This window comes from Delphinus delphis, chromosome X (assembly GCF_949987515.2).
Source record: "Delphinus delphis chromosome X, mDelDel1.2, whole genome shotgun sequence".
Classification (NCBI taxonomy): domain Eukaryota; kingdom Metazoa; phylum Chordata; class Mammalia; order Artiodactyla; family Delphinidae; genus Delphinus; species Delphinus delphis.
Genome location: NC_082704.1, coordinates 77,349,539 through 77,361,008, shown reverse-complemented (window position 1 = coordinate 77,361,008; position 11,470 = coordinate 77,349,539). Strand labels below are relative to the sequence as shown.

At 43.4% G+C, this 11,470-nt stretch overlaps 1 protein-coding gene across 1 annotated transcript; it reads right to left on the bottom strand.

The window, feature by feature from the left end:
* Positions 1 to 1,060: 1,060 nt before the first annotated feature.
* On the bottom strand, positions 1,061 to 4,049 carry LOC132418187 (actin-like protein 7A). The gene is made up of 2 exons (XM_060002050.1): positions 4,027 to 4,049; positions 1,061 to 2,432 (listed from the first exon to the last, which is right to left on the bottom strand). The coding sequence occupies exons 1-2, from the start codon at positions 4,047 to 4,049 to the stop codon at positions 1,061 to 1,063; spliced, it is 1,395 nt and encodes a 464-aa protein (XP_059858033.1).
* Positions 4,050 to 11,470: the final 7,421 nt, after the last annotated feature.

Sequence of the window (11,470 nt, the reverse complement as noted above, 5' to 3'; positions counted from 1 at the left end):
CTCTGGAAAGGCTTCCCGGACCATGAAGATCTTTATGTTCCTTCAGTTCCTTAGTTGGGTTAGAATGACCAGCATGGACCAGCCTCCCATAAACCCACACTGCAGAACTGGCAGCCTTTATCCCGCACCCATTCCAGACTCCAGTTGTATACCCTGCAGGTTGATGGAGAATCCAGTCTGGTTGGAGAGGAGCATCTGCTGCTTGAAGTGTCTGGAGAATGGCTGTGGGTTGCATCCTCATGACCTTAGTGCTGATAACCCAAGACAAATCTGCCCCCAATTTTTTAAAGGGGGAAATCTATATAGCATCTATTCCCTGAAGAGTTTTTCCCTTAAGATACACATATCTTGCTCATAATACACCAGGCTTCAGCAGCCAGTCACCATGATGGCTTGGTAAGAACTGGTATCGAGACATAAATGACTACTGGAACTAAAAGAAAGTACAGTTAAAGCAGGCATCAGACATCTTCATCAGCTCTTTCCAAGTCTTCAGAGTCACTGATCAAGTGTGAAATGCACTCTGCTGCTTTGTGGGCGACTGAACCATTACAGCATACTTCCTGTTGGTGTTTATTGAAAGGGATCGTCTTATAGGCCACAACAGCATTTGCTCTATCTACCTAGTCTATCTTTATCACACTCCCCCTTCCAAGCAGAGTTTAACAATACTGTAGTACCTAAAGTGGGGAATATACAAAATAAGGGACAGAATAATTTTAGAGGTAGTTTCTCCCCCCAATACTTAAGCAATTAAACTATAAGCTACGTCTTTTTGGTCCATAATCACTCCCCCCTTCTCCCCCCCCACCCCCCGCACTGCCCGTCTCCTTCACCCAGCCCCCGCTGTTGTTTTGGCAAATGGACATTTTAAGGCAGATGCTGCATGTATGAAGTTCTCATTGCATGAGGAAATAGAGAAATACATTGTGGAGGGAAACGCAAGGATTGTTTAATACTGCAGGAGTGAACTGGCTGGCTCAGCTCCCTATGTATGGGATGGGTGCTCACCCAGCAAAGCTGACGCATGGCCACCACAGCAACCATGCTTCATCGGAGTTCAGAAGCACCTTCTGTAGAGGAAGAAAGGCCCATGTTCCTCATACTCAAAGCGGTGGACCCACAGTGGTTGGAAGCCCTGAAGCGATGGTAGGAGGGAGCCACCCGTCCACACTGCAGTGTCTCTTTCGGGCAACACGTTTACCTGGGGGGTGTCATTAGGACACATGCTTCTCAGCTCCTTCTGCAGATGGTTAGGGAAACCGCTGAGCATGGTGCTCCCCCCACAGAGTAGGATATACCCCATGAGGTCTCGTTTGAGGGTGATGTCACACTTGTTAAGGCAGGACACTGTCTGGGTGTGGAGGCCCAGCTGCATGGACTTGATCAGAGAAGGCTTGAAGAACATCTCTGAGCAGAGGAACCTTTCCTGGCACAGGTATATCTCCTGCCCATCCAGCAGGGTGTACTGGATTGTATGCTCAGTAGCTGGGACTTTCTTCTCTTCAGTGGGGACCAGGGCCACAAAGCAGCATTTCTTCTTGATGTCCTCCACAATGCCCAGCTGGTCCTCAGTGAAGTGTTTCCCCAAATTGTTCATCAGGCCCATTAAGTAGGTTGTCAGGTCAGAACCCACGTAGTCCAGCCGTCCAGTGATGCTGGGCAAAGGATAGCCCTCGTAGATGGGAACTACATAGGACACACCGTGGCTGACCTCCACAACCAGGCCAGAGGTCCTTCCGTAGGAGTACATGGACAGGCGGGACTGGTAGGCGATATGCATTGCGGGAGTTTTGAAGGTCTCAAACAGCATTTCAGCATACTTCTCTCTATTTGTGTGTGGTCTCAGGGGTGGGTCTGAAACCAAGGCGGCGTGCTCCTCTGGGGCAATCTTCATCTCTTGATGGAAAAGATATTCCCAGATATCCTGCACTGTATCCCAGTCCATGATGATGCCATGTCGCAGAAGATTAATTAGCTTGAGACAAACTTCTGGGTTGATAAGCTCGTGCCACACAAATGTCTCCTTGTGATTGTCCCCGGTTTTGGCCGTCTCCATGTAGGGTTTGCCCACTGTGGGTGAGATCATGTGGGTGGGCTTTGGCAGCCCGGCAAAGCCACATTTACAGTAGCCCGTGCCAAGGTCCACGACCACTGCTTTGGTCAACTCTAGCTTGGGCTTCTTATTGACCACAGGTGATTTTGTAGGTTCTTCTGGCTCTGAACGGTTGCGGCGAACCCACACTGCCTGCTTCGCTGGGCCGTCCTTTAACGAGGCAGTCTGGAGGACCTGTGTCTGCAGGGAGTCCTGTTCACCCGTTCTCTCGGAAGGCCAATCCCCTATGATTGCCGCCTGTGGAGCCCACACGCTCTCAAGAGCTGTTTTGCTCTCAGAAAGTTCCTCAATCCCACTGGCCTCAAGGCCTGAAAGGCTTAAGTCAGAGGGCAACTTGAGAATTTCCCCAGTGATGACACCACTGATTATGACATAATCCAGTGTCCCAGGGCTTTCTAGATACTGGGAACCTTTGTGTGGGTTTGTGTGGGAACTTAACCTCCTGTGTTAGGGTAGATTTGAAATAGTGTTTCTGAAGGGACTTACTTTTTACTAAATTTTGTAGTAAACCTGGTTTATCCAATCAATTAATATTCATTGAGTGCTTACTATGTGCAAGGCAGGCAGCACTGAAAAAAAAAAGACAAAAATCTCTGCCCTTGTAGAGTTTACATTCTAATCAGTGGGGGTTGGGGAGAGGCAGACAATAAACAAAATAAATATATGTTAGAAGATGTTAATGGCAAAAGAGAAAAGGAAGCAGGGAAGGCTGGGGAGAGGGTGGCTGTGTTAATGTGCCATGTAGTTTTCTCCCTGAGACAGTGACACTTGAGTGAGGACCTGAAGGAAGTGAGGGAGAGTGCCATGTGTATATCGGGGAGCAGCAGGTGCAGACGACTGTGGGTTAGAGCAGGGTCTGTAAACTCAGGCCTGCAGCCTGTTTTTCTTAATAACGTTTTATTGGATCACAGCCATGCTCATTCGTTTACATGTTGTCTATGTCTGCTTTTGTGCTACAACATCAGAGTTGAGTCATTGCAATAAGTACTGTATGGCCTGCAAAACTGAAAATGAGTATCGACTATCTGGCCCTTTGCAGAAAAAGTTTGCCTATTCCCAAGTTAGAGGATTCCAAGAAGACCAGTGTGGCTGCAGTGGAGACAGCAAGGAAAAGTAGAGATGGGAGAAGGGGTGGGGGATGGAGAGCAGCTCACGTTAGGTCTCATAGGCCTTTGCTAGGACTTTGGCTCTAACTCTGTGTGAAGTCAGAAAGCACTAGAGAATTTTGAGCAGAGAGTTGACACCATTTGATTTAGATTTTAGCAGGACCAATGGCTGCTATGGTGACCGTGCCAAGCACTTCTGTCCCGCCTATTTCTTAGGGCAACCTGCAGAGGAATTATTTTTGGACACATATTTGCACACATACTCCTCCTTTGTCCAGGTCATTGGGTTGACAATGAAATTAGACCCTACAGTCCCACTGATGAGAACACTGAGGCTCTCGGGTACATAGCTCACCCAAGGATATCCAGCCAGCAGTGCCAAGTTCTGCTGACTGCGACTTCTTCCCAGGGGTGTCCCTTGATGGGACCCAACATGTGTCTCTGAGGCTGCTTGGCCACTGTATCACATGCCATCTCTGAAGCTGGGCCTGTTGGTGCTGACACCTGCTGCTCTCAAGGCACCCAGGATCCATCCTTATGTTATGTAGCACTGTGCTCTTAATAAGGAGGCAGTCACTACAATGGTGGGCTTTCTCCTTTAAGGAAGTTACTGGGGATGCTCTTTACTCCTTTTGGGGTATGAGAGAAGAAAAGGACCAAGTCTAGTTTCATGAGCCTTGTGACTATGTGATAGGGGCAGCTTCTTGGTTCAATGGGTAGAGGAGGAGATGGTATTGAACTTTGAAAGAAGAATAGGAAAGTATTTTTCTCTATGCCTGGCTGCCTGAGAAATAGCTTACTTACCTCTGCTTTTCAGGGGTTTGCATGGCCAACTTGGATTGTCTGACTTTATTTCAAGAGAACTTGTATGACAACCAAAGTTGTATTTAGTTTAGAATCATCCATTTTCCTTCTCCTCAACCCACCTCTTGATTTCTGAGAAATATGCAGCTGCTTGGTACATTTTTACTGCCCTGGAGTCCTGTAAGAGGCTCTACTAGTTTCCTATTGAGGCTGTGACAAATTACCACAAATTTAATGGCTTAAAACACAAATTTATTATCCTGCAATTCTGGAAGTTAGAAGCCCACAGTCAGTCTTAGTGGGCTAAAATCAAGGTCTCAGCAGGGCCTCGTTCCTTCTGGAGGCTCTAAGGGATAATCCTTTTCCAGCTCCTAGATGCTGCCTACCTTCCTTGGCTTGTGGCCCCTTCCTTCATCTTCAAAGACCTCTCAGACTTCTGCTTCCATTGTCATATCTCCTTATCTGAACTTGACCCTCCTGTCTCCCTCTTCTTAAGATAATTCTGATTACTTTGGGCCCACCTGGATAATCAAGGGTTGTTAATCTCCCCATTGCAAACTTCTTAGCTCACATCTGCAAAGTCCCTTTTACCATGAAAGGTAACATATTCACAGGTTCCAGGGATTCAGATGTGGACATCTTTGGGGGACCATTATTCACCCTCTGTCACTCGACCTGTGCATCCCACTTCACTAAGACACTCAGAGCATGACATGCTCTGTTTCACAGGCTCCTCCCCCACTGCTCATGCTTGCTGTCCTTAGTGCTTTCTGTCATCATAGGTGGGAGAAATGATGTGCTAGCTTAAGGCCAATTGCTCCATCTGTAAGGTCCATGGGCACAGGGACTGTCAGGGTCCATCCCCACATCCTTCAGGCTAAAGCCAATGGACCCATTTCACTCCTTTTACTTCACCTCTCAGGATTATGCATACTTGGATGCTGTCTCCTGATGGAAACCCTTTTCCCCTTAGCTTTCACGTCACCCTTTGTGACCCTTCTCTCTGGGTCAGCACACAGTGGTATCAATGACGGAAAGATATAAAGACTGTTGGCACACTGAACCCAAAACCTCCACTGCCTGGCACATGCAACCCTGCACACTTGTCACCAGCCATCTAAGGCGTATGTGGGCTCCTGGGGTCTCTGGTGAGGTCCCTCTAGGTAGAGACACTCTATGTTGCTCATACTTTCTTGGGCCGTATTTTCTCATGGGATAACACCTACTTTTGCTCCTCTGGCCCAAGACCAAAAAAAAACATGAGATGATCTTTCTGGAAAGCAACGCTGAGGCTCTCCCCTATCGTGGAGAAAGAAAACGTGAAAAAATTAGACCAAGAAACACATTTCTCCCTGAGGTGGTATCCTTGCTCCTAGTTTTGTTTTTTGGGACACCACCCACCCTTGACCTTTGGAGGAAAGGTGAACCAGGCCCTGTAGCTTTAGCAGCTATGGAGGGAAGAAAGAGAATCTAGTAAGGAAAAGGCCAGTGTACAACATTTCTTTTCACGAATGCAGATTCCTAGATCCCACCCCCACCTTACTGAATCTGAATGTTTCGAGCCTAGGACTGTTGAGACCTAGGAATCCAACTCTTCAATATGTTGACATTTGGGAAACTGAGTCAAGCTCCCAGCAAAGAAAAGAATTCCTTGTCAGACAGACAGTGAGCCTCATTCCCAAAGCTCAGCCCTCAGTGTGATAACCCCAATTCTAAGACTAACCAGTTCCCTCGAGGTGGAAGGGAAAGGAGCTGTCTTCAGAAGGTGGAGATACTCTGTTGTTTCTCTTTCCCGAGCTCCATAATCCACAGCCTAGTGGCCTCTGGACATCTCTAAGTCAGCATGCCCCAAATGGAACTCATTGCCTTCCCCTGTATAACCGCTCTTGCCCCTGTATCCTCTGTCTATATACGAGGAGCCCTACCATCCACCTAGATGCTCAAGCCTGAAACCTGGAGGCAGTGGATAGGGATCAAGCTGATGAGGGGATATAGCACTATCAAAATCAGATTCGACTAACATTTTGAGTAGTTTGCCCAAGCTCAGATTATAATAATGAAGCTATATTTGAACTCGGGTCTTCTGAGTCCAATTCCTTACTCCTCTTTCTATTCTGTACTGCCTTTCCATAAGGAGTGGAAGAAGAGGAGGCTTAGGGGGGTCCACAAGCATCGCCTTTAAATAGCTTAAGTGTTGTCACATGGAAGAATTAGCTTGCCTTGCACAACCTCAAAAGTAGACCCAAGACCAATTAATGGCTTCTTCAGAGAGGTACAGATGTCAATCCAATGTGAGGAAAAGTTTGTCCCTCACAGCTGTCCATGCCAGATCAAGTGTTTAATCCTCAGGTTCTGTGATTTTGAGACACCACCAATGGAACTTGGTGGTGCTCATAACTGTAATCCTTATAAAGTTGTTGCCCACATAATCCAGTTCCAAGAAACAATTCAGCAAACAGAAATCCCCACGAGTTATTTATTAATGTTCCACAGCAGTATTTCTTATGTCTTAACAATCCCTCTTTTCTTTCCTATCCACGTCACCTAATCCTTCAACTACTTCTGCCCTTATTAATTTCCTTATTAATTTCCTTAGCCCCAGTTGTTTCTCTTCCCCTCTTCCTCCTGTTTCTTTACCAAAGCCCTAATCTGTCTTTTTTTTAGAGCGGTGACAGTTTGGTACAGAGGACCCTATGGGAACCTAATGAATTTGTTTGTTCTCTATGACAGACCATCTTTGCTTGGGCAGAGGAAAGGGATTCATCCTTCCCTCTTCCTCACTCCCCACATCTAATCATCTAATGTAAACGCAATGCTAGAGGCTAGAGATGTCACAGGAGCCTATGTGAAAGGGTCTCAAATGTTAGACTAAAAGCTTGGATTGAATTGAGGACAGTTGAGAACCAACAAATTAGATTAGATTCCACCTTCTGAATTTCTTTAGAACCTGCCCCTTCCTTTTTTTCCCACACTATCACAGCCCTAGCTTAGGCCACCTTCAAGCCTTACAAGAATTTCTTCAACATCCTCCTTTTAGATCTCAGAGACTTGTCCCTCCATATTACAGCTAAACATGAATCATTCTAAGATTTTGTCCTGGAAACCAAATCTGACCACTCACCTGCTTAAAGGCTTCATTGGCTCCCCAGCTGTTGTCAGTTTAATCCAAGCCCTAACCTCTAGCATTTGAGGTCCTCCCTAGTTGCTCCCATGACTGCCTTATCCTGATCTATTTTTCCAAACACTTCAACTACTGGAAGCTCTCCACCATGCCTCCCTCGAGTGTTTGCTCAGGCTGTGCTCTCTGTTCTGGATGGCTTTCCCTCCCCTTAGCTACCTGACAAATATCCACCTATCTTGCAGTACTCTACGTAGGCAGCACCTTTCTGAAGAACCTTCTGACTCCCTCCCTCCGTTGTGCGCCTCTGTTCTCCCAATAGACGTACACCTGCAAACTCCTCTGCATCCATTCATCTTCTTCCCAACTAGACTGGGCACTGCTTGTGGCCAGTTTCTTTCATCAGGGCCTACACACTCTCTTTTTCTTTTTTTAACATCTTTATTGGAGTATAATTGCTTTACAATTGTGTGTTAGTTTCTGCTTCACAACAAAATGAATCAGTTATACATATACATATGTTCCCATATCTCTTCCCGCGTCTGTCTCCCTCCCTCCCACTCTCCCTATCCCACCCCTGCAAGTGGTCACAAAGCACCGAGCTGATCTTCCTGTGCTATGCGGCTGCTTCCCACTAGCTACCTCCCTTACGTTTGGTAGTGTATAAATGTCCATGCCTCTCTCTCGCTTTGTCACAGCTTACCTTTGCCCCTCCCCATATCCTCAAGTCCATTCTCTAGTAGGTCTGTGTCTTTATTCCTGTCTTACCCCTAGATTCTTCATGACATTCTTTTTTCTTAAATTTCATATATATGTGTTAGCATACGGTATTTGTCTCTCTCTTTCTGACTTACTTCACTCTGTATGATAGACTCTAGGTCTATCCACCTCATGACAAATAGCTCAATTTCGTTTCTTTTTATGGCTGAGTAATATTCCATTGTATATATGTGCCACATCTTCTTTATCCATTCATCTGATGATGGGCATTTAGGTTGTTTCCATCTCCGGGCTATTGTAAATAGAGCCGCAATGAATATTTTGGTACATGACTCTTTTTGAATTTTGGTTTTCTCAGGGTATATGCCCAGTAGTGGGATTGGTGGGTCATATAGTAGTTCTATTTGTAGTTTTTTAAGGAACCTCCATACTGTTCTCCATAGTGGCTGTATCAATTTACATTCCCACTAATGGTGCAAGAGGGTTCCCTTTTCTCCACACCCTCTCTGGCATTAATTGTTTCTAGATTTCTTGATGATGGCCTTTCTGACCGGTGTGAGATGATATCTCATTGTAGTTTTGATTTGCATTTTTCTAATGATTAGTGATGTTGAGCATACTTTCATGTGTTTGTTGGCAGTCTGTATATCTTCTTTGGAGAAATGTCTATGTAGGTCTTCTGCCCATTTTTGGATTGGGTTTTTTGTTTTTTTGTTATTAAGCTGCATGAGCTGCTTATAAATCTTGGAGATTAATCCTTTGTCAGTTGCTTCATTTGGAAATATTTTCTCCCATTCTGAGGGTTGTCTTTTGGTCTTGTTTATGGTTTCTTTTGCTGTGCAAAAGCTTTGAAGTTTCATTAGGTCCCATTTGTTTATTTTTGTTTTTATTTCCATTTCCCTAGGAGGTGGTTCAAAAAGAATCCTGCTGTGATTTATGTCATAGAGATTTCTGCCTATGTTTTCCTCTAAGAGTTTGATAGTTTCTGGCCTTACCTTTAGGTCTTTAATCCATTTTGAACTTATTTTTGTGTATGGTGTTAGGGAGTGATCTAATCTCAGACTTTTACATGTAGCTGTCCAGTTTCCCCAGCACGACTTATTGAAGAGGCTGTCCTTTCTCCACTGTATATTCCGGCCTCCTTTATCAAAAAGAAAAGGTGACCATATGTGCCTGGGTTTATCTCTGGGCTTTCTATCCTGTTCCATTGATCTATATATCTGGTTTTGTGCCAGTACCATACTGTGTTGATTACTGTATCTTTGTAGTATAGTCTGAAGTCAGGGAGCCTGATTCCTCCAGCTCCATTTTTCGTTCTCAACATTGCTTTGGCTATTTGGGGTCTTCTGTGTTTCCATACAAATTGTGAAATTTTTTGTTCTAGTTCTGTGAAAAATGCCAGTGGTAGTTTGATAGGGATTGTATTGAATCTATAGATTGCTTTGGGTAGTAGAGTTATTTTCACAATGTTGATTCCTCCAATCCAAGAACAGGGTATATCTCTCCATCTATTTGTATCATCTTTAATTTCTTTCATCAGTGTCTTATAATTTTCTGCATACAGGTCTTTTGTCTCCTTAGGTAGGTTTATTCCTAGATATTTTATTCTTTTTGTTGCAATGGTAAATGGGAGTGTTTTCTTGATTTCACTTTCAGATTTTTCATCATTAGTGTATAGGAATGCTAGAGATATCTGTGCATTAATTTTGTATCCTGCTACTTTACCAAATTCATTGATTAGCTCTAGTAGTTTTCTGGTAGCATCTTTAGGATTCTCTAAGTATAGTATCATGTCATCTGCAAATAGTGACAGCTTTACTTCTTGTCTTCCGATTTGGATTCCTTTTATTTCCTTTTCTTCTCTGATTGCTGTGGCTAAAACTTCCAAAACTATGTTGAATAAGAGTGGTGAGATTGGGCAGCCTTGTCTTGTTCCTGGTCTTAGTGGAAATGCTTTCAGTTTTTCACCATTGAGGACGATGTTGGCTGTGGGTTTGTCATATATGGCCTTTATTATGTTGAGGAAAGTTCCCTCTATGCCTACTTTCTGGAGGGTTTTTATCATAAATAGGTGTTGAATTTTGTCAAAAGCTTTCTCTGCATCTATTGAGATGATCATATAGTTTTTCTCCTTCAATTTGTTAATATGATGTATCACGTTGATTGATTTGCGTATATTGATGAATCCTTGCATTCCTGGAATAAACCCCACTTGATCATGGTGTATGATCCGTTTAATGTGCTGTTGGATTCTGTTTGCTAGTATTTTGTTGAGGATTTTTGCATCTATGTTCATCAGTGATATTGGCCTGTAGTTTTCTTTCTTTGTGACATCCTTCTCTGGTTTTGGTATCAGGTTCATGGTGGCCTCGTAGAATGAGTTTGGGAGTGTTTCTCCTCTGCTATATTTTGGAAGAGCTTGAGAAGGATAGGTGTTAGCTCTTATCTAAATGTTTGATAGAATTCGCCTGTGAAGCCATCTGGTCCTGGGCTTTTGTTGGTCAGAAGATTTTTAATCACAGTTTCAATTTCAGTGCTTGTGATTGGTCTGTTCATATTTTCTATTTCTTCCTGATTCAGTCTTGGCAGGTTGTACCTTTCTAAGAATTCATCCATTTCTTCCAGGTTGTCCACTTTATTGGCATAGAGTTGCTTGTAGTAATCTCTCATGATCCTTTGTATTTCTGCAGTGTCAGTTGTTACTTCTCCTTTTTCATTTCTAATTCTATTGATTTGAGTCTTCTCCCTTTTTCTCTTGTTGAATCTGGCTAATGGTTTATCAAGTTTGTTTATCTTCTCAGAGAACCAGCTTTTAGTTTTATTGATCTTTGCTATCGTTTCCTTCATTTCTTTTTCATTTATTTCTGATCTGATTTTTATGATTTCTTTCCTTCTGCTAACTTTGGGGTTTTTTTGTTCTTCTTTCTCTAGTTGCTTTAGGTGCAAGGTTAGGTTGTTTATTCGAGATGTTTCCTGTTTCTTAAGGTAGGATTGTATTGCTATAAACTTCCCTCTTAGAACTGCTTTTGGTGCATCCCATAGATTTTGTGTCGTCGTGTCTCCATTGTCATGTGTTTCTAGGTATTTTTTGATTTCCTCTTTGATTTCTTCAGTGATCACTTCGTTATTAAGTAGTGTATTGTTTAGCCTCCATGTGTTTGTATTTCTTACAGATCTTTTCCTGTAATTGATATCTAGTCTCATAGCGTTGTGGTCGGAAAAGATACTTGATACAATTTCAATTTTCTTAAATTTACCAAGGCATCATTTGTGATTCAAGATATGATCTATCGTGGAGAATGTTCCATGAGCACTTGAGAAAAAAGTGTATTCTGTTGTTTTTGGATGGAGTGTCCTATAAATATCAATTAAGTCCATCTTGTTTAATGTATCATATAAAGCTTGGGTTTCCTTATTTATTTTCATTTTGGATGATCTGTCCATTGGTGAAAGTGGGGTGTTAAAGTCCCCTACTATGAATGTGTTACTGTCGATTTCCCCTTTTACGGTGTTAGTATTTGCCTTATGTATTGAGATGCTCCTATGTTTTGTCCATAAATATTTACAATTGTAATATCTTCTTCTTGGATCGATCCCTTGATCATT